The sequence below is a fragment of the Cetorhinus maximus genome, chromosome 7 (genome assembly GCF_964194155.1).
Source record: "Cetorhinus maximus chromosome 7, sCetMax3.hap1.1, whole genome shotgun sequence".
NCBI classification, from domain to species: Eukaryota; Metazoa; Chordata; class Chondrichthyes; order Lamniformes; family Cetorhinidae; genus Cetorhinus; species Cetorhinus maximus.
The window spans coordinates 23748997-23772410 of NC_135885.1; the positions used below are offsets into that span (position 1 = coordinate 23748997).

Below are 23414 nucleotides of genomic sequence, written 5' to 3' on the forward strand. Positions count from 1 at the left end.
ATGGGCCTGAGTGTGTGAGTTTACAGTAATGAAATGGTTGCCATGCCCTGGCAGCACAGATGAGATCATTCATCCTCCATCTGCATTGGGCGGCCAACCTCTTCTGTGAAACATTGGTACTGATAACCACTGCCATCGCCTACGAAGCCGGAGTAGTAATGTAGCTGCCCCTCCTGCAGCCAGAGCCGGAGTACAGGACATCACAGAAGGCCTCCAAAGTGTGAAAAAGGTGCTTGAAGGCTGCAGTCTTCATGCCTTTCGGACTATGTCTTCTTTGCTACAGTCCTGGGCTGGAAGCATTGAGCGCAGTTGTACTTTAAATGTGGTGCCTGGCGTGATAAAGCAGCAAGGTGACAGCATGGCAGGTGAACCGGAGCCCGCCCGACATGGGAGCAGCATATTTCCGGGGAATACATAAGTAATGTAGCGGGTTTGGGACGATACGGCTTGAAAATCCGCCACTGCGACCGACGGAGAAGATGTCATTTTACCCGCCCCTGCTGCACTTAGTGCAAATCTGGGACGATTCCGCCCTGAGTGTGAGGTTCCTCACTGTTGGCATTTGCTCAGAAAATTATTCCCCTAATGTTTCACGAAGCAGATAATCAGGGGGTCAACTCGTTAAAGAAGCGAGCTGCACAGGTTCTGGCTACGCTGTCCTGTCTATATGGAGTTAGCTGATGAAAAATTTATGCTGAAACTACATCATACTCAACCAGACTGACTGGGTGGTCCTATTCTGATTATCAAGACTATAAAGAGAAATTCAAACTTTAAAATTGTGCACAGATCAAAGCTTGGATGGATTTTCAGGTTCAGCAGTGGAAGCAAAGATCCTACTATCATTCAAGAAACAACTGTACATTGTGGGAAGGGTCAGGAGTAAGTGGTTCATAAGGAAGGGTGAACTAGAATGGTTTTTAGATTCATATTTACTACTGGGATAGAAGAATAGATACTACAAATGATCTTATCCAGATTCGGAAAGGGAAAAGTCAACTTTTGGGGATTTCTGCCCCAACTACTCTCCAGTAACCCCCGTTCGTGAATGTGGACTTTGTGCAAAGATAGTGCAACACCTGCTCTTGCACCTCCCTCCTTGCCACCATCCAGGGCCTTGAACGCTACTTCCTTCCAGGTGAAACAGATATTTACTTCTTTCAGTTTAGTACTGCATTTGCAGCTTACAACTTCAGATACCCAGCATCTGCAATACTTTCATTTTTATTTCAATACATGTATCTGTGAACATTGACAATTGCTGATGTGTAATTAATTGTACATTATTACATTAGAAAACAGTAAAGAAAATATCTTTTAGACTCTAACACCAGCTCACTTTCCAATTGACTGTATCTTGCTCAGTGTACAGAAAGAAAAAGAAAAAAATACATTTAAACCAGATCATGACCAAACTAAAAACTAATGGGGAGGTTGTGTATTTTGGTCCTCCCAAAAGTATCAAATATGTACATAATATAAAATTGCTCAGTCCCAGGTTATGCATGTCAGTTTTTCTTACATACTGAGAGTGAAAACAGTACTTCTCCTGTTAATATTTGCACTGTTGAAAAATATTTAGAAGTATCAACCATACCATGTAAAGAATTGTGTTAAATGAGTGAAAGTTAACATTCTGTTTTATGCAGTACAGCATGGGTTCTCGCCAGAATAACTGCAACCAGTATCTACCAAAGTGTTCTAAAATGCAGTTCTAAGGTTTATCAAGTTTTAGGAACATCAGAGTTTTTAAAATGGAACATGTCATATACCAATAATCTTCAAATGAAGACATAATCTCACCTGATCTGGTTATTTTCTGCTCTCTGTCTGCACAGTTCATCTTCAGTGTCAGATGACTTTCTTGCCAATATTTTGACTTCTTCCTCCAGAGAGGTTACACTATCTTTTAGACAAGTCAACCTTGATCGATGTTCCAATCTTTCATTTTCCAACTAAGAACAAAACAATGTGAGGCTAAGTGACAATACAGCAAAAGTGCTCAATATAGGTGTAGGAGACAGAATACAAGTGAGCAATCCAACATTAAATATAGTTACTATGAAGCTACATGTTAATGATGAAAATTTTTGTTATAATCCCTACTAAGATGCTAGAGCAGCACAAAATCAAATGTGACAAAAGAACGGAGGTTCTTGGCAAACACTGGCTTTTCAAACATTACTTATTTGTTTACACAAAAAACTAGGCTGCATTTGTTGCTGTGGTAGAAGCATAACTGAAGCACAGTCCAGGGCAGTTCCTCCATTCTTTACTTACATACATTTAAAAATTACAATTGTAGCATCAGAATATTAAAAAAATCTACATTACTGTGTGCATGGAACCCTTCAGGTCTTCTATTCTTTGCTCCAGATGTGATCTCTCATTAATTGCAGTCTCCTGGGAAATCTAATGCAACATTGAGACCATTAAGTGCTGATAAACTAGATCTGATGTTACTTTCCTACTCAGCGTCATTCACAACTTGTATGTGATTTCAATATTCCTTTGTTGCGTCAACGCAAAAAGGACAGAACATCCTTTAATCATGCATACAATGTGTGAATTTACATCCAGATACTAACACACTAACATTTAATGAACTCACATTAAATTCTTATCTCTGATCAGAGGTGTTATCCCTTTTGTTTTAAACAGGTTAATGTCCTTGCTAAAGTATCATTAACCATTCAGCATGTATTATCCCATGACAATTAGAGTCATAGTTCCAAAGCAAGAGAGAATTTAATGCTAACAATTAAACTACATCATTATGACATGAAAGCATTAAGAAGGAAAAAGTGCAAACTGAAGATACAACATTGCCAGCAATTCTCCACAAAATATGTCCTAATTGGGAGAGTTGCATAAAGCATTTTCTCACAAAGGGCAGGAAAATAAAATAAGGACAGAAATAATCTATTCACATACTGAGAGGATCCCAAATTACCTATAGCTACTGCACAATGAACTACTTTTAAAGCAGAGTAGTTAAAATATTTGCTTGCATTATGGAGTCACTGACCTGGTATCTTCTGAGCCTTGTAAAGTAATACCAAAGCATGTCAACCCTGCACTACGCTTGTACATCTCTATGTAGCTGAGCCTTGTCTAAGCAACAATAACTTGTATTTATATAGTACCTTTACCTATAGTATGTATTAAAGCACCCCATGGCGCGTTATAGGAGCATTATAAATGAAAATTAGACACTGAGCCACACAAAGAGATATTAGGGCAGGTGGTTAAAAGCTTGGCCATAGAGGTACCTTTTGAATACCATCTGAAAGAGGGAAAGGGGTGTAGAGAGATGGAGAAGTTTACTGAAAGAATTCCAGGGCTTAGGACTGAGGCAGCTGAAGGCACAGCCATTAATGATGAAGTAATTAAAATTGAGGATGCCAGTTTGGCACCACAACTGACTTATTTTTCAATTGACCCGATTTGTAGGGCAAAATGGACTTTTGATTTATTACTGCCAAACTTACACGATAAAAGACAAAAATAAAAATACCTGGAAAAACTCAGCAGGTCTGGCAGCGTCTGCGGAGGAAAACAGTTAACGTTTCGAGTCCATATGACTCTTCAACAGAACTAAGTAAAAATAGAAGAGAGGTGAAATATAAGCTGGTTTAAGGGTGGGGGGAGGGGGGGGGGGTGGGGACAATTAGAGCTGGATAGAGGGCCAGTGATAGGTGGAGATAGCCGAAAGATGTCATAGACAAAAGGAGAAAGAGGTGTTGAAGGTGGTGATATTATCTAAGGAATGTGCTAATTAAGGGTAGAAAGCAGCACAAGCAAGGTACAGATAGCCCTAGTGGGGGTGGGGTGGTGTGAAGGAATCGAAAAAGGCTAAAAGGTAGAGATAAAACAATGGATAGAAATACATTTAAAAATAATGGAAATAGGTGGGAAAAGAAAAATCTATATAAATTATTGGAAAAAAAAAGGGGTGGATCGGAAAGGGGGTGGGAATGGAGGAGAGAGTTCATGATCTAAAATTGTTGAACTCAATATTCAGTCCGGAAGGCTGTAAAGTGCCTAGTTGGAAGATGAGGTGCTGTTCCTCCAGTTTGCTTTGAACTTCACTGGAACAATGCAGCAGGCCAAGGACGGACATGTGGGCATGAGAGCAGGGTGAAGTGTTGAAATGGCAAGCGACAGGGAGGTCTGGGTCATGCTTGCGGACAGACCGAAGGTGTTCTGCAAAGCGGTCACCCAGTGTGCGTTTGGTCTCTCCAATGTAGAGGAAACCGCATTGGGAGCAACGAATGCAGTAGACTAAATTGAGGGAAGTGCAAATAAAATGCTGCTTCACTTGAAAGGAGTGTTTGGGCCCTTGGACGGTGAGGAGAGGGGAAGTGAAGGGGCAGGTGTTGCACCTTCTGCGGTTGCATGGGAAGGTACCGTGGGAGGGGGTTGAGGTGTAGGGGGTGATGGAGGAGTGGACCAGGGTGTCCCGGAGGGAACGATCCCTGCGGAATACCACCGGGGGGCTGATGGGAAGATGTGTTTGGTGGTGGCATCATGCTGGAGTTGGCGGAAATGGCGGAGGATGATCCTTTGAATGCGGAGGCTGGGGATGGAGTCCTTACAGGGAGCAGGGTGTGAGGAGCTGTAGTCGAGGTAGCTGTGGGAGTCAGTAGGCTTGTAATGGATATTGGTGGACAGTCCATCACCAGAAATTGGGACAGAGAGGTCAAGGAAGGGAAGGGAAGTGTCAGAGATGGACCATGTGAAAATGATGGAGGGGTGGAAATTGGAAGCAAAATTAATAAATTTTTCCAGGTCCAGACGAGAGCATGAAGCAGCACCGAAGTAATCATTGATGCCCACATGTCCGTCCTTGGCCTGCTGCATTGTTCCAGTGAAGCTCAACGCAAACTGGAGGAACAGCACCTCATCTTCCGACTCGGCACTTTACAGCCTTCTGGACTGAATATTGAGTTCAACAATTTTAGATCATGAACTCTCTCCTCCATCCCCATCCCCTTTCCGATTCCCCCCTTTTTTTCCCCAATAATTTATATAGATTTTTCTTTTCCCACCTATTTCCATTATTTTTAAATGTATTTCCATATATTATTTTATCTCTACCTTTTAGCCTTTTTCGATTCCTTCACCCCACCCCACCCCCACTAGGGCTATCTGTACCTTGCTTGTGCTGCTTTCTACCCTTAATTAGCACATTCCTTAGATAATATCACCATCTTCAACACCTCTTTCTCCTTTTGTCTATGACATCTTTTGGCTATCTCCACCTATCACTGGCCCTCTTTCCAGCTCTACTTGTTCCCCACCCCCACCCCACCCTTAAACCAGCTTATATTTCACCTCTCTTCTATTTTTACTTAGTTCTGTTGAAGAGTCATACGGACTCGAAACATTAACTGTGTTCCTCTCCGCAGATGCTGCCCGACCTGTTGAGTTTTTCCAGGTATTTTTATTTTTGCTTTGGATTTCCAGCATCTGCAGTTTTTTGCTTTTATTTTTGCACTATCAAAGACCAACTTAGCACCATCAAGAAGTCTATTGCAGAATTACACAACTCTAAATTATATTCTGATATGTTGAGGTAAAATACAAACATAGGAACTGAAATTCCTGACTTTGTAGTGTAAAAGTATATGCATTTTTAAAATGACATAAAGAAGATTGAAAGTGATAACAAACTAATTTTCTATACTTAGATATGCACTGACCACTTCTACCTGCCCAAAATTAACAAACCTCATTGAAAAGTTAATACCAAAGACGTAAACTTCTTGTTAGGATCATTAACATGCAGGAAAGCATGCAGTTCAATCAAAACATGTTTTTAAAATTCCAGGTTGGATCTGACATTAGCTAAACAAATGGGACGATTTCAAAAGATGCACCACAGACACAGCAGAGTCACAGTAACAGATCCAAATCCATTTTGTGGCCAGAAAAGAGGTATGAAGCATAATTTCAGGTGGAATAAAACAAAATAAAAGCTATGGCTTCTGACATGAAGTAATAAATGATATAAAAAGACATGAGGCCCCTCATTCCTGTTCAAAGAACCGGGCAGAGGAGGGAGGAATCAATCATTAGAGATACAGCTACAATCAGCAGCAAGCAGGCCATAAGGAAAATGGCTAAGATGAAATATAATGCTTTTACTCAGTTTCCTACCTTTAAGGCCAGGTAGCATAAACAGGCTTGGAGAAACCATTTCTGTGATTCCTCACCAAATCCTATGTACCTAAGTATTACATATAAGGCTGATGTGTACTGCACTATATAGAGTTTTAGGATTACTGTTTTGTAAATAGAATAAATAAGTTAATTATCAGGAATATACTGTCTCTAGTTTTTCAAATGTATTCAAGGGATTATCGAACACTGATTATCTAATAACTCCAATGACTTGTTTGGCTGAGTAAATAGATTTCGATTTAAGTTGTGCTTTGCCTCACCTTTAATCGTTCCCGAAGACTGTCTCGCTCCGTAGTCATTCTCCGCAAGTCTGCAACAGCTTCATCGCGCTCACATTCTAAACGTCGCAGTATATCTTGCGCTGTCAGGACGTTTTTCTGAGATCTTGGGGACTTGGCAGCATCCCTGCGTAGTCTAGTAAGCTCTTCCTGGGCCTGGATTATTTTACGCAATTAGCATAACAAACATTTAAATTGTATTTTTAAAAAAACAATTATTGCAAATTAGCTACATGTCCTTGTCACAGAGCTCCACTGGAAGTAAATTTGTTTTCATTAGTAGTTAAAAAACACAAGTACTTGTAACCTTATACAGAAATTCAGTTATGCCTTAAATCACACCAACCATAACCATTGCCAGCTTTTTACAGTATATCACAACAATGGCTTTGTGTCCAACACCATGGAGTACAAACCTCTGATCATTCTGGACCATGTTAAGGGCCACATTAATTTCTTCATTACAGCATATCCATTAAGATGCCACATGCTACAGCTACAACACATCACCAGCTGGCAATCTCCATTTTAAAAAATTTAACTAATTAGGTTTTCAAGTTTTGATATATCATTAATTATCTATTATAGTTTTAGTCTAAACAATAACCTTGTTTAAGTTATTACATTTAGTTATATGCTTTAGGTCTTTATTGAATTATGGACTATAGTCCTAATTTACTTCTACTTATCCATGTTTATTTTATATAGCAAAAAGCACTTCTTATTCACACCTCTCCAAATTTCCACACGCATCAAATTCTCTTTCACCTGGTGAACTTTGCACACAGGTGAAGTTGCTCTGCACTAATACTCATCATTAATTCACTTACTGTTTTATTTATCCCGATTGAAATTTTTAATTTCCTGGCTCTTATCTAAAAAAGGGAAATACTCACCAGGCAATCACTTACTTGCCTTTCCTGTGATGTCATACTTTGATTTGTTTTTTGAATTTTTGATTCAAATGCAGTCCAGCCATTCCAAACTAGCAGTTTATATCCCGCACTAGTTCAGTTCAGCTCCCGTTTCTCCTGGTCTCGGGCCTGCTCTGCAGCCACTGTTTACATCCCTCTCCAGGCTTGCTCAGCTCCCGCTCCTCCTGGTTTCCATCTTTCTCTTTGAGCCATGTTTGGGAAGAGTGGAAGAAGATTTGGGAGACAAAAAAAAGAGTACAAAGGCAAGGAGTGCAAACAAAATCCTGAGTTTGGGAGGGGCTATCAAAAATAACATGAAGGCCCTGAATTCAGTATAGAGTTGCCGGTTCTGGCTGGACATGTTTTTTTGAAGGTTTGATCATGTGATGCCCAGCCACAAGATACCCAATTGCTGCAGTTTGTAGACTTTACTGCATCCACCTTATTTAGGTTAGATCTCCTATAGTCAAGTGCCTTAATTCATGGTTTTTTTTTTTCAAATGTTACTTGGACAGAGCTAGGGAGAGAGGTGGGATATGGAAACACCAATTGCTCAACAAAGGAACATAAAATGTGCTGTTAAAATGACAGGGCACCTAACTGGAGTTGGTTGCCAGGTTTCCATTCCCCACTTCTCCAGCATAATTTAGCTAACCTGCTTTAACAATTCACACATTCTCTGCATCTCCCCAATATCTCTGTCCATATCACCTAACAGTCATCAGTGCTGACAGTTAACCATCTCCTCTACTGTACTCAATGAACTTTTCTTTTCTTGCGTATGTTTTTCCCTTTACTCTCAACCCTTGCCATGTTCCTTATTACATTCTGGCCATAGAATACACATGAAAGGCTAAGCCAGAAGTACTGAAATTTTCCTTTCCTTACAGATGCTGCCTAGCTTGCTAAGCATTTTCAGCATTTGCTGCACAATAGGCTATGGGTGGAATTTTCCCAGAATTGCACTAAGTGCGGTAGCAGGCGGGTAAGATGGAGTACTACCCGCTGACGAAAACGGTGGGTTTTCATGCCATGTTGTCCCGAGCCTGCCTCATTAGTTATGCATTCCTGGGAAACATGCAGTTTCCATGGCTGGTGGGCTCTCATTCACCCGCTCGCCATCACCCTGCTGTTGCATCACGCCAGCCACCATCTGTAAAAGGCAGCTGCCAACAAAGCGCTCATCGTCACCAGCTCACCACTGCTGCCTGGGAGATATGGCCAGCAAAGGAAGAAAGACTGCAGCCCCCTGCTTCAAAGGTGGATCCCTCGAGCGACAATGCCATGGAGGCTCGCCGGGATGTTCTCTACCCCCACTTTGGCCGCAGGATGGGCAAAGTTGCCAACCTGGCTTGGGAGGCGATGGCAGTGGTGGTCAGCACAAACGCCCTGCAGAGCAGGGCAGCCACCCGGTGCTGCAAAAGGATGAATGATCTCCTTCGTCCCGCCAGGGTAAGTCACTCTTTTCATCACTCCCAACTCACACTCACAAACCCATCATACATCCACAGGGCCCTCACTGCCAGTGCAAGGGACATCACCATTCACTCTTTCACACACACCATCATTGTCCTCATCCCGTCCATGGGGCCACTCAACACCCACACAGGCCAGACATGCTTATCATCTGGCCCTGCAGGCATGCTGATATACTCTCCCCATCTCTATCCATGCAGGACAAACTGGCACACAACAGGGGAGAAAGGTTGCAGACAGGTGGAGGGATGCCAGAGATCAAAGATCTGACAGAATTTGAAAACAGAGCCATCCAGCTGGCTGGCGATGACTGGGACCGGTCCTGTGCTGACGGTGAGCTCGGCGCTGCTCTTCCAAGTGAGGATCCAGCAGTGCAACATCCATCAGACAACCATGCCATGAGCGATGTGTCCTGTTTCACAGGCCACTGCCATGCACTAATTATCTCCCCTTGCTTTTGCAGGCACATCTGCCAAACAGCCAACAGAGTCCATGACCCAGGGCCTCCAATCAAGCCCCGAAGAATCCTCTGAAGAGGAATCTGAAGGCACCCTCCCTGAAGTCCTGTAAGAGCGCTCACCCACACACTCCATCAGCACAGAGACAAACACCTCAGTGGGACTTAGCTTTAGAGTAGCCTCGGGATCAAAATCTGGAGAGCACATAGCACTTTCTGATCCACAGCAGGCGGAGGCAGGGTCTATCCAGGTGCCCAGCACTCAGTGGACCGCTGGAGACCAGAACGTTGCTGAGTCCGAGTCAGATGATGAGCCTCTAGACTCGGTCATGTCACAGTTGCTGGAGCTGCAATGGCAAGCTAGGGAACATCAGGAAGGGATGTCCGCTGCACTCCTCAGATTGCAAGGCACGATGGAGGAGTCCGTCCGTCTTCAAGCTGAGGTGATAGCGCCGGCACTGCAACACACTGAGGTCAACACTGGTTGGATGGCGACCACCATGGAGACCTTGGTCCAGGACATCACTCCTGCACTGCTGTGAGGGTTCAACTCCATCGCTGTTGCCATTGTTGGCTTCCAACAGTGTGCACGTGAGAGGGGTGCTGGGCAGCTCGATCTCACTCCAGCTACCCCTTCTGCTCACGGAGTCAGCCAGGGGCCCTCAGGCACCCCCAGGCAGGAGGATCAGCAGGTGCACACTCCGGGCCATCCACCCAGGTGACTCCGGGAGTGACTGGTTCATCTGAATCGTCTCTTCCTGTGACCTCCGCAGCTCCAGCTTCACAGGCCAAGGAGGGTGCCACTGTCACACTGTAGGACCCCAGAAGCAGGCCAGGGCCCACCAAGTCTTGGCCCTCCAGAGAATGCCCGCCAAAGTCATCACAGACAGGGCGTCGCAGTCAGCAGGCTGCCTCCACCTCTGCTGTGGATGTCTGGGGAGCACCAAGGGGTAACAGCAGGTTTAGGAAAGTTAGGTAAAAGTAGTTGCACAGCCTGGGCATGGGCGTTGATCACTTGTACATACTGTTCACTCTTGTCAATAAACTCCTAAGAATACCTTCTTGCCTGTGGCTCCTTGTTCTGATGAGCAGTGTTCTTGTCACTTGGGTGTGAAACCTTTCTGCACAAGATAAAAGGCAGGTGTCTCAGTCCAGGGCCTCTTCCCTGTACTCTATGCAGCCTTCAGACTACAGTGATGGTCCAACCTGACCCTCCCTGGAAACATTACTCGGCGGTGCTGGTCATTCCTGCCAGAATGTAGTGGGCAGGCGCCACAGAGTTCTCACATTCTCTGTGTACTCTCAGCACCTTAAAGATGAGGCTGGCCCCCATCACACAGCCATCTGCGACCAGTGATGCTGTGCAGCAGCTACTGAAGGACTGAGGTGCTGAAGGCAGACACAGCATCAGATGCGTCTAAAGTTTCATGGCTGTGTCTCTGAGATGGCTCTAATCATACAGCACAAGCAAGCTGCCCTTGGCCAGACAGGAGTCAGACATTCTCAGAAGCTGTGTGAAGATCTATGGAGTGCTCTCACTGCATGTTGTCATCATCCTCCTGTGATCGAGCGACTATCAGGGCCTCCACTGCATTTCCATGACAGGAGCGTTCTCAGAGGGTATTGGCGCCACCATAAGCCAGACTGGAGTCAAATGTTCACAACTGCTAAGTGAGGATCTATGGGGACATCTCACTGCATGTTGTCATCATCCTCCACAAGCCTGGCAGCTATGAGGATCTCCCGAGTGTGCCTGCATCGTCTAGCCAGTGTGCGAGCCTCATCCCCATCATCGTCACCACCGAGGACCCCCTCACTCTCATCCCCATCGGCATCCTCTTCACTGGAGGAGATGTGCGAAGCTCCTCCATCTCTTCCTTAGCCAGCTTCTCTCCCCATTATAACTTGGCGCTGCAAAGGGCGCCGCAGACGACAACGATGCATGACACCCTCTGCGGACTGTACTGCAGGCCTGCACCAGACCGGTCCAGGCACTGGAACTGCATCTTCAGCATCCCGATGGTCTACTCTACCAAGTTGCGAGCTGCTGCATGAGCCTCATTATAGAGTCACTCTGCTGCAGTCTGAGGCCGCCGCATGGGTGTCATCAGCCAAGGTCCCTGCGGGCAGCCCTTGTTCCCGTGGAGCCAACCCTGAGGCTTGAAGAATGCAGGGATCTGAGCGTGACTCAGAATGTAGGCGTCGTGCACACTCCCTGGAAACCATGCACACACCTTCAGGGTGCATTTCTGGTGGTCGCATACCAGCTGGATTTTCAGTAAGTGGAAGCCCTTGTGGTTGATGAAGTCCACCGAGTGTAGCGACAAAGACCTGAGCATCACGAGTGCAGTCAATTGCACCCTGCACCTGTGGGAATCCCGAGATCAGAGTGAATCCAATGGCCCTTGTATCCTGGCTGTCCCGGTCCCGGGTGACATGCACAAAGTTGTGTGCCATGGAGAAGATGGCAGCTGTGACCTCATGGATGCATTTGTGGGTGGCAGATTGCGAAATTCTACAGAGGTCATCTGTGGAACCATGAAAGGAGCCATTGGCATAGAAATCGAGCGCCGCGGTCACTTTCACAGCCACTGGCAGTGGATGGCCTCCATGTCCCCTTGGTGCCAAGTTTTGCAGTAAGTGGCAGATATGAGCCACCAGCTCCCTAGACATGTGCAGTCATAGGCCACACTGGTTCTCAGTCATCTGCAGGAATGGCAGGTTGCGTCTATAGACCCTGGGTGTTGCTAGGCATCAACCAGCCACGGCTCGCTGTCGCTTCTGGGCAGTGTGTGCGGGAGCCCCTGCCTTTGTGCAGCCAGGAGCCTCAGTTGCTCTCTCCTCAGTCTTCTACAGTCTCTGTAGACCATTAGGCATACAGCTAGGTCACCAGGATCCATGATCCTGATGTGGTCCTCCTGCAGCATATGCGAGAGAGAGAGAGAGAGAGAGAGAGAGAGAGAGAGAGAGATGTAGTTATCATGGCTGTACTTAGCACTTTTCCTGGCTGTGTGACCACCCCTTAATGCTTCCAGAGGGTGCTGGTCACCCCTCGGATGGCCAGAAATGAGTGTGCTGCATGGCTGCCCTGTCAACCTGCGACATGGGGAATACTGGTCCAAACTGGGATGCTGAGATTGCAAGGGGCTGTGAGCGCCTCCAGCAGTGACTGCTAATGGCCAGTGTTGGTGAGGGGATTGTACAACTTGTGCAGTCCAACTGCTGCACGGCCCAATAAAATGGTGGTGGACTCGAAGTCTGAGCTGGGGGGGATGGGGGGGGGGGGTGTAAGGTATTGAGTATTTGGTGGCCCTTTGGTGCCTCTGCGTTGCTTGCATGGGTGGGCAGGCTAGGAGCCCGACCATAATCATATCACTGTGGCTGCGCCTGATCTGTCTCAGTTGCAGAGGCATGGTTAGTTTATACAGGTGTCCCTAATACATGGCCACTTCCCTCGCTTACCCTGCCTCCCACCTCGATTGCCTGTGCACAGGATGCAGCGCCAGGGCAGCACTTGACCCCTCCCCCCTCTGCAGTCGCCTCTGAGACCGGCTGGCATTTGCCCCCCGACACCCACCGCCCCCCTCAGCAGTCACATCCGAGACCAGGCTTCAGTTGGCCCCAGCCCCCAAGGCCTTAAAACAACAGGCGAGCGGTGGAGAACACTGCTGCTCACTCACCTCAGTTCCCCCACAGTGAAGGCCGCCAAGTGCATGCTGCCTGCGTGCTGCTGTGAAACACATTGGTGTGCTTTCCCGCTGACATGGACAGACGATACGGCGGGGTTCCAAGAGCCTGGCGGGATGGCCTTTTAATTATATGCTTATGTATTACAATTAGCTTCCCGCCGGCCGATGGCAGGAAAAGCAGCCCACCGTTAGTGGGCTGAGCGAACGATCGCGACCTGCCTTCACGCTGTCGTGAAGCAGGTCACGCCATATTTTCCGCGCATGTCACCTATCACACCTGCCGCCAGCAGGCTCTGAGAATTCCGCTCTATGTTTACTTGTAGATTGCATTGGTTTTGAGATTTCCTTCCTTGCAGTCCTCTCTCCTCTTGGCTTGGCTTCTTTAAAATTCCAATTCTGCCCCTCAGGGCTCTTTTTAGACACGATTTTCCTTCTGCTGCATGACACCATAACCACATAGTGCCTGGGAGACACCAGAGAGTTCAGGACAAGAATAGAAAGCATGCATGCTAACCAATCTTCCCCCAACTCATCCTTAATTCTTCCTAACATGCTTTAAGAAAAAAAATGAGATTCCTCACTAAGTTTAAGATAATCAGGGTGAAATTGAAGAAGAGGACAAATAGGTATTTTGACCCTATGGACCAGCTACATCATACATAATACAGAGATATTTCTCTCCGCCTTCGAGACGTTGCAGACACTCAGGTTCCTGCAATCCTCATCAAAACCCTCCTGCCTCCACTCCAGTCCACCTTCCTTCTCTGCGCTCCAGAACTTGCCGTGCCCCTAGCCAAGTTGTTCCAGTACAGCTACAACATTGGCATCTATCCTGCAATGAGGAAAATTGTCCAGGTATATCCTGTACACAAAAAGCAGGGCAAATCCAACCTGGCAAATCCCCATCCCATCAGTCTACTCTCGATCATCAGTAAAGTGATGGAAGGGGTCAACAGTACTATCAAGCAGCACTTGCTCACTGACATTCAGTTTGGGTTCCTCCAGGATCACTCAGCTCCAGACCTCATCACAGCCTTGTTCAAACATAGCCAAAAGAGCCAAACTCCAGAGATGAAGTTAGAGTGACTGCCCTTGACATCAAGACATCATTTGACTGAGTGTGGCATCAAGGAGGCCTAGCAAAACAGTCAATGGGAAATCGGGAGAAATTTCTCCACTGGTTGGAGCCATAGCTGGCGAAAAGAAGATGGTTGTGGTTCTTGGAGATCAATCATCTCAGCTCCAGAACATCACTTGCAGAATTTCCTCAGCGTAGTTTCCTAGGCCCAACCATCTTCAGCTGTTTCATCAATGACCTTCCTTCTATCAAAGCCAGGAGTGGGGATGCTCGCTGATGATTGAACAATTCTCAGTACCATTCGCGACTCCTCAGGTACTAAAGCAGTCCATGTCCAAGTGCAGCAAGACCAGGACAAAATCTAGACTTGGGCTGACAAGTGGCAAGTAACATACGTGTTACACAACTGCCAGGCAATGACCATCTCCCACAAGAGAGAATCTAACCATCGCCCTTGACATTCAATAGCATTAAATCGCTGAATCCCACACTATCATTGACCAAAAACTGAACTGGATTAGCCATATAAATACTGTGGCTACAAGAGCAGGTCAGAGCTGGGAACCCTGCGGCAAGTAACTCACCTCCTGACTCCACAACACTTGTCCACCATCTACAAGGCATAAATCAGGAGTGTGATGGGATACTGTCTACTTGCCTGGATGAGTGCAGCTCCAACAACACTCAAGAAGCTTGACACCATCCAGGGCAAAGCAACCCGTTTTATGGACACCCCATCTACAAACATTCACTCCCCCCACCACCAACACAAAGTGGCAGCAGTGTGTACCATCTACAAGATGCACTGCATGAACACACCAAGGCTATTTGGACAGCACCTTCAAAACCACGACCGCTGCCATCTAGAAGGACAATGACAGCAGACACATGGGAATGCCACGGAGGTTCCCCTCCAAGTCACTCACCATCCTGATTTGGAAATATACCGCTGTTCCTTCACTGTCGCTGGGTCAAAATCCTGGAACTCCCTCCCTAACAGCACTGTGGGTGTACCTACACCACATGGACTGCAGTAGTTCAAGAAGGCAGCTCAGCTACAACCTTCTCAAGGGCAAGTCGGGATGGCATAGCAGGCTTGAATGAATTTTTTTTTTTAAAAGCAGCCGAAAGGGTTCACAAGCCAGGTCCTCGACTCAAGCCCCGAAGACACCTCGTTAGAAGAATCTGATGACAACCTAATCGAAGACTATCACAGCGCTCACTCACACCCTCCACCAGCGCAGAGACACTGGTCACTCGGGGAGACCTAATTCGAATGTAGCCTCAGGGTCACAATCTGGTGAGCACATTGCACCGTCTGATCCACAGCAAGCGGAGGCAGGCGCTTCCCTAGTTGCCGGCACTTGGAGGACTGCTGAAGGCCAGAATCTGCTGAGTCTGAGTCAGATAAGGAGCCTCTGGACTTGGTCATATCTCAGTTGCTGGAGCTGCAAAGGCAAGCTCAGGAACATCAGGAAGGGATGTCCACTGCACTCTTCAGATTTCAAGGCAAGATAGAGGAGTCCGTCCGCCCGCCCGCCTTCAGTTTGAGGTGATAGCACTGGCATGCCAACACACCGAGGTCAACACTGGTAGGAAGGTGGCTGCCATGGAGACCTTGACCCAGGACATCGGTTCTGCACTGCTGCGTAGGCTGAACGCCATCGCTGACGCCATAGTTAGCCTCCAGCAGTGTCAATGCGAGAGGGGTGTGGGGCAGCTCAATTTCACTCCAGCTTCGCCTTCTCCTCAAGGAGTCAATGGGCCCTTGGGCACCTATAGGGTGGAGGAACAGCAGGTGCACATCCTGAGGCCATCCACCCGGCTGACTCTGGGAATGTCCGGCTCATCTGATCCCCTGTTTCTGTCACCCCGGCAGCTCCACAGGCAGAGGAGGGTGCCACTGCCACACACAGCAGGACCCTGAAAGCAGGCCGGGGCCCTTCAGGTCTCAGCCCTCCAGAGGACACCTGTCAAGGTCATCACAGGCAGGGCGCAGCAGTCATCAGGCTGCCTCAACCTCGGCTGTGGATGTCGGGGAAGCACCAAGATATAGCGGTAGGGTTAGGAAGGTTAAGATGTAGTTGCACAGCCTAGGCACAGGTGTTCACCACTTGTACTTAATGTTCACGATTGTAAATAAACTTCCAAGAATATCTCCTTGCCTATGGCTCCTCGTTATGATCAGTATTGTTGTCACTCAGATGTGAAACTTTGGTTCCTGCTCAAGATAAAGGCTGCCAACTTAGTCCAGGGCCTCTTCCCTAAGCAGTGTGTAATCTTCAGACCAAAGTGATGGTCTGGCTTCACACTCACTGGACACAATAGTGGTGCCTACACTTCTATGGTGCTCGTCATTGCTGTCAGAATGTCATGGGCAGGCGTTAGAGTTCCATCATTCTCTCAGTGTGCTCTCAGCACCTTATAGGTGGGGTTGGCCCCCCATCTCTTCAGCTTCTGTGATCGTTGAGCCTGTGCTCCTGAAGGGGTCAGGTGCTGAAGGCTGACAAAGGATCAGGTGCATTTAAAGTTTCACGGCTGCGTCTCCATGATATGACCCTGATCACAGAGCACAAGCGAGCTGCCCTCAGGCAGACAGGAGTTAGTCATTCACAAAGGCAATGTGAAGATCAATGGAGTGTCCTCACTGCATGTTATCATCATCCTCCTGGAATGTGGCGACTATTAGGGCCTCCACTGCATCTCTATGACATGAGCCTGTGCACTGAAGGTATGCGTGCTGCCTCAGCCATACAGGAGTCAAACGTTCACAGATGCAAGGAGTGAAGTTTGGTGAGAGGGGAGTTTTAAGTGTTAATTTTGTTCTTAAATTTTGTTCTTAAAATCTAATCTAGTCTGTAATTAGCAGTAACTGGAAAGTACTGTGTAAGTAGACCAAGTTCTTTCTTTCTTGCAGTTTAGACAGGATAAACTCACTTTCAGCTGTAGGAGCTAAGAGTTAATTAGCTAACTGGTTGAATCTGGTTACTGGAGCCCCAGTTCAGTTTACTATAAATTCAGGGTTCTTTACTATAGCCTTGACAAACTGAGTGAAGACTTGGAGTTTGGTGACAGTGAAGTTCAGGGAAGAAGGTGTTCGTTTCCTCTTTCTCAACCCATAGAAATTGGTTCTTGCTCTACTATAGGAAAAGAAGCTAGCTGTTTGGTAAGTATCTGGTAAGTTAGTAAGTTCTATTCTATCCCCAAGGTTGAAAATAGTACATAATTTGGTGGTAAAGTTAATAACTTTAGAAAGCAACATTAAATAAGTGATTAATATAATTAAGTAATTATTTAAAGTATATTAAAAATGGCAGGACAGGTGATGTGTCAAGGCTGCAGCATGTGGGGCTCCTGGATAACATTGTGATCCAGGGCAAACATATCTGCAGTAAGTGTTTGCAGCTTGAGGGACTTCGGTTCAATCATGGAGCTGGAGGCTGAGCTGCAGACTCTGCGATACACCAGGGAGGGGGAAAAGTTAGATGGATGCTTTATACTAGGAGGCAGTCACACCAGTTAGAATAGGGTCTTCTGATTTGTGAGGCAGGTAAGGGGACCCTAAGGGCAATTGTCCAACAGGTCTGAGGTTCTCTCAGCTTGTTTGGATGAGAGTGCAGGCTGGATGAGCAAACTGCCCATGGCACCGTGGCACAGAAAGCCATCCAAGTTGGGGAAGCAAGAAGGAATATAGAGGTAGCAGGGGATAGTATAATAGGGGATTGACACTGTTCTCTGTAGCAAAGAGCGAGAGTCCAGATGACTTTGTTGCCTGCCCGGTGCCAGGGTTCGGGACATCTGCTCAGGGCTGGAGAGAAACCTGCAGTGGGAGGGAGAGGATCCAGTGGTTGTGGTCCAAGTGGGTACCAACAACATAGGCAGGATGAAGAGCCAGGCACCAAATTAAGAAGCAGAACCTCAAAAGGTAATAATTTCTGGATTACCACCTGAGCCACGTGCAAATTGGCATAGGACAAATAAGATTAAAGAAATGAATACATGACTCAAAGACTGGTGTGGGAGAAGTGGGTTCCAATGTGTGGGGCATTGGCACCAGTATTGGGAAAGTAGGATCTGTACCATTGGGACGGTCTACACCTGAACCGTGCTGAGGCTGGTGTCCTCGCGAGCCGCCTAACTAGGGAAGTAGAGAGAGGGTTTTAGACTGAATAGTAGGGTCAAGGGATCAAATATGGGAAGATGTGGTAAACCAAGAGTAGAGACAATGTAAGAGAGGTGGGTATTAATATTGGAAATGATGAACAAACTGTGACAGGAGGGGACAGAGTACAATTCTAAGAGTAAATCAGCAGATAAGGCTCAATGCTACAAAAATAATAGGACAAAAACTAAAGGCTCTATCTAAACGCTCATAGCATTCGAAATAAAACAGATGAACTGATAGCACAAATAGAAATAAATAAATACAATTTGATAGCCATTACTTAGACAATACAGGATGACATAGATTAGGACCTGAGTATTGAAGGGTACATGACATTTAGGAAGGGCAGGAAGTTAAGAAAAGGTGGAGGGGTGGCCCTGTTAATTAGTGATGGTATTAGCACATTAGAGAAGGATGACCTAAGTTCTGGAAACAGGATGTAGAAGTGGTTTGAATTGAGTTGAGGAATGATAAAGGCAAGAAGACACTTGTGCAAGTGGTGTACAGGCCTCCTAATTGTAACTACACAGTAGGACAGAGTATAAAAGAAGAGATAATGGGAGCTTGCTAGAAAGGTACAGCAATAATCATGGGTGATTTTAACCTACATATAGACTAGAAAAATCAGATGGGCAAAGGTAGCGTAGATGAGGAGTTCATAGAATATTTTCGGGATAGTTTCTTAGAACAGCAAGTTCTGGAGCCAACCAGAGAGCAGGCTATACTAGACCAGGTTCTGATCAATGAGATAGGGTTAATTGATAACTTCCTAGCGAAGGCACCCCTAGGTAGCAGCGATCATAAAATCATCGAATTTTACATTCATTTTGAGGGAGAAACGAGTGCATCCAAAACTAGTGTTTTAAATGTAAATAAGGGTAATTATGAAGACATGAAAGCAGAGCTAGCTAATGTGAACTGGAAAATGAGGTCAAGGGATATGTCAAAAGAAGTTCAGTGGCAGACATTTAAAGGGATATTTCAGAATACACAGAATATATACCTTCTAAAGGGAGAAAAATTCCAAAGGGAGGACCCATCATCCGTGATTAACTAAAAAGTTAAAGACAGTATCAAACAAAGAAAAAGCATATAATTATGCAAAGACGGGTGGGAGGTTAGAAGATTGGAAAGAATATGAAGAACAGCAATGAATGACAAAAAGATTAAAAAGGATGGAAAAATTAGAGTCCAAGAGAAAGCTAGCTAGTAATATAAAGACGGATAGTAAGAGTTTCTATATATATTTAAATAAGAAAAGAGTTAACAAAATGAGCATTGGTCCAATAGTATGTGCCTGGGGAATTGACAATGGAAAGTGGGGAGATGGCAGATGAATTAAACAGGTATTTTGTTTCGGTCTTCACTATAAGAGGACACAAATAACATCCCAGAAATAGCTATAAACCAGGAAATGGAAGGGACAGAGGAATTCAGGAAAATTATAATCACCAAGGAAATGGTATTAAGCAAAAACAAAAATACCTGGAAAAACTCAGCAGGTCTGACAGCATCTGCAGAGAGGAATACAGTATTAAGCAAATGGTATTAAGCAAATTGTTGGGGCTGCAAGCTGATAAATCCCCAGGTCCAGATGGACTTCACTCTGAGGTCTTGAAAGAAGTGGCGTGTGAGATAGTTGATGCACTGGTTTTAATTTTCCAAAATTCCCTAGATTTGGGGAAGGTTCCATTAGATTTGAAAATAGCAAATATAACTCCTTTATTCAAAAAGGGAGACAGAAAACCGGAAACTATAGGCCAGCTAGCCTAACATCTGTCATAGGTAAAATGTTGGAAGCCATTAATGAAAACGTTAGAGCAGAGCACTTAGAAAAATTAAAGGCAATCAGGCAGAGTCAACATGGTTTTGTAAAAGGGAAATGATGTTTAACCAATTTATTAGAGTTCTTTGAAGGAGTCATATGTGCTGTGGATAAAGGGGAACCCGTGGATGTACTATATTTAGATTTCCAGAAGGAATTTGATAAAGTGCCACATCAAAGGTTATTGCAGAAAATAAAAGTTCATTGTGTAGGGGGTAACAAATTGGCATGGATAGAAGATTGGTTAGCTAACATGAAGCAGAGAGTAGGCATAAATGGATCTTTTTCTGGTTGGCAGGATGTGACGAGTGGTGTGCCACAGGGATCAGCCCTGGGGCCTCAACTTTTCACAATTTATGTAAATGACTTGGATGAAGGGACAGAAGGAATGGCTGCTAAATTTGCTGACGACAAAGATAAGTAGGAAAGTAAATTGTGAAGAGGATGCAAAGAGGCTACAAAGTGGCATAGATCGGTTAAGTGAGTTGGCAAAGATCTGGAAAATGGAGTATAATGTGGGCAAATGTGAAATCGTTCACTTTGGCAGGAAGAATAAAAAGGAAGCTTATTATTTAAATGGTGAGAGATTGCAGAGCTCCGATTCAGAGGGATCTGGGTGTCCTAGTGCATGAATGACAAAAGGCAAGTATGCAAGTACAGCAATTAATTAAGAAAGCTAATAGTTTGTTATCATTTATTGTGAGGGGAATTGATTACAAAAGTAGGGAAGTTATGCTTCAGTTGAACAGGGCACTGGTGAGAGCATGTCTGGAGTACTGTGTACAGCACTGATCTCCTTATTTTAAGACAGATGTAAATGCATTAGAAGCAGTTCAGAGAGGTTTATGAGACTAATATCAGGAATGGGGAGGTTGTCTTATGAGGAAAGGCTGGACAGGTTAGGCTTGTATCCATTGAAATTTAGAAAAGTAAGAGGTGACTTAATTGAAACCTTTACGATCCTGAGGGGTCTTGACAGGGTGGATGTGGAGAGGATGTTTTCTCTTGTGGGAGAATCTAGAATTAGGGGTTGCTCATTTAAGACAACGGTGAGAAGAAATTTGTTTTCTCAGATGGTAGAGAGTCTTTGGAACACGCTTCCTCAAAAGGGCATGGATGCAGAGTCTTTGAATATTTTTAAGGTAGAGCTAGGTAGATTCTTGATTAACAAGGGGGTGAAAGATTAATCAGGGGTAGGCAGGAATGCAGGGTTGAGGTTATATTCAGATCAGCCATGGTCTTATTGAATGGCAGAGCAGGCTCGAGGAGCCAAATGGCCTACTCCTGGCTCCTAATTCGTAAGTTCATGTGTATGTATGTGAGGATGTCAGGACTGTCCTCACTGTACCTTGTCATCATCCTCCATGAATCTTGTGGCTATGAGGGCCTCCTGAGCCCACCTGCCTTGTCTAGACAGTGCGATGGCCTCATCACCAGCATCCTCGCCTTAGAGGACCTCATCATCATCCCCCTCAACGGAGAAAGTATGCAGCTCTTCCATCTCCTCCTCAGCCAGGTCTTTCCCCCCACCCCCCTCTCCTGCTGTTGCAGCACCAGATTGTGGAGCGCGCAACAAGCGATGATTCGCGACACCTTCTGGGAGCTGTATTCCAGTGCTCCACCGGACCTGTCGAGGCACTGGAACCTCATTTTCGAAATGCCTATCGTTTGCTCCACCAAAGTCTAGGTTGCGGCATGAGCCTCGTATACCATCGCTCTGCTGCAGTCTGAGACTGCCGCACAGATGTCAACAGCCACGTCCTCTGTGGGTAGCCCTTGTCCCTGAGGAGCCAACTATGCAGCCTCTCTGGACCCTGGAAGATGTCCAGGATCTGAGACCTGCTCAGGATGTAGGAGTCATGGATACGTGTGTGGTGGTCGCACACCAGCTGAACATTGTGAGTGAAAACCTTTGCAGTTGACATAGTTGACTGCTTGTTGCCATGGAGATTTAAGTGCCATGTGAGTGCAGCCAATGGCACCCTGCACCTGTGGGAAAACCTGAGATCTGTTCAAATCCCAGCACTCTTGCTTCCTGGCTTTCCTGATCCCAGGCGAAATGCACAGAGTTCTGTGCCTTCGTGAAGATGGCGCCCATGACCTCCTGGATACATTTGTGGGCGGAAGCTTGTGAGATCCCGCACAGGTCACCTGTGGAGCCCCAGAATGGTGTAAAAATTGAGCACCACTGTCACTTTCACGGCCACTGGCAGTGCATGTCCTCCATGTCCCCGTAACTTCAAATCCTGCAGCAGGTGGCACATATGACTGACCGTTCCCTAGACATGCGCAGTCTTTGGCGACACTGGTTCCCTGTCATCTACAAGAATGACGGGCGCCGTCTTTGACCCTTGATCTAGCGAGGTGCCTACGAGCAACGGTTCACTGGGGGTCTTCAGCTGCATCCAGCTGCACAGCACGCCCTGCCACCCCTTCATCTTGATGAAGGTGCACCTCCCTTTGCCGAGCCAGGCACCTCTGCCACACCCTTCTTCTCTGCCCTCTGTAAGCCATGGGGCATACTGCTAAACCGCCAGGCTCCATGATCCTGACGTTCTCCTCCTGCAGTACCAAAGAGAGAAATATGTGGGTTAGCATGGGTGTACTAAGAACCTCTCTTGGTTAAGTCTGAAGGCCCCTTCAGGTATGCAGGAGTGCTGGCCACCACTTGGATGGCCAGCATGTAATAGGTTCATTGGCTGTCCAAAACCCCATCCACCTCCGCCCCACTCCACTTGATGAAGCGGCAGCTTCGGCCAGTGGACTGCATGTTGTGCTCTCAGCTCAGGCATTTTCTTAACCTGCACTGCAAGGCTGTGCTGTTAGCTTGAACCATAATGGATACTGGTTCAAACCTTAAAGACATTGCAAGAGCCTGTGAGTGCCTCCACTAGTGACTGTGCCATGGCCACCTTTTGCAAGGGGATAGTACAACTTGGCCAGTCAGCCAATTGCTCTGCTGCCCCCAAAAATGCATGTTAATTTGCAGTCTATGCCCAAAGGGGTGAAAAGTTCTGGAGCACTTTCGTGCTTTTACAATGCTTGAATGGTCAAAAAAGCTTCAGAGCCCCAACTCCAAGCAAGTCAATGGAGCTACAGCTGAACAGTCTCCGCTGTGGAAGAATGCTCACTTTTGACAAGCTTTTCCCAGTGTATGGCTGCTTCCCTCAATCACCCCCACCCCCCCCCCCCCCCCCACTACCCCTTCTGGCATGTGCTTGAGTATTTCCTTCAGTCTGTGCTGCCTTGCCACCCACTCCCCAGGCCTGACCCACACTGGAGCCCTTGTCCCGCACCACACTGAAAGCCAGCTGGGAAAAAGCAACTTGCCTGTGTCCCCCATGAA

The 23414-nt window shown here is 46.2% G+C and overlaps 1 protein-coding gene across 1 annotated transcript in view; it reads right to left on the minus strand.

The window, feature by feature from the left end:
- LOC144683102 (testis-specific gene 10 protein-like) overlaps nucleotides 1–23414 on the minus strand; it is a 92696-nt gene that overhangs the window by 55087 nt on the left and 14195 nt on the right. Inside the window, exons 4-6 of the mRNA XM_078546119.1 lie at nucleotides 6447–6620; nucleotides 2335–2412; nucleotides 1804–1955 (exon numbers count right to left, since the gene is read on the minus strand). Coding sequence (XP_078402245.1) covers nucleotides 1804–1955; nucleotides 2335–2412; nucleotides 6447–6620 — 404 coding nt within the window. The remainder of the gene's footprint in view (nucleotides 1–1803; nucleotides 1956–2334; nucleotides 2413–6446; nucleotides 6621–23414) is intronic.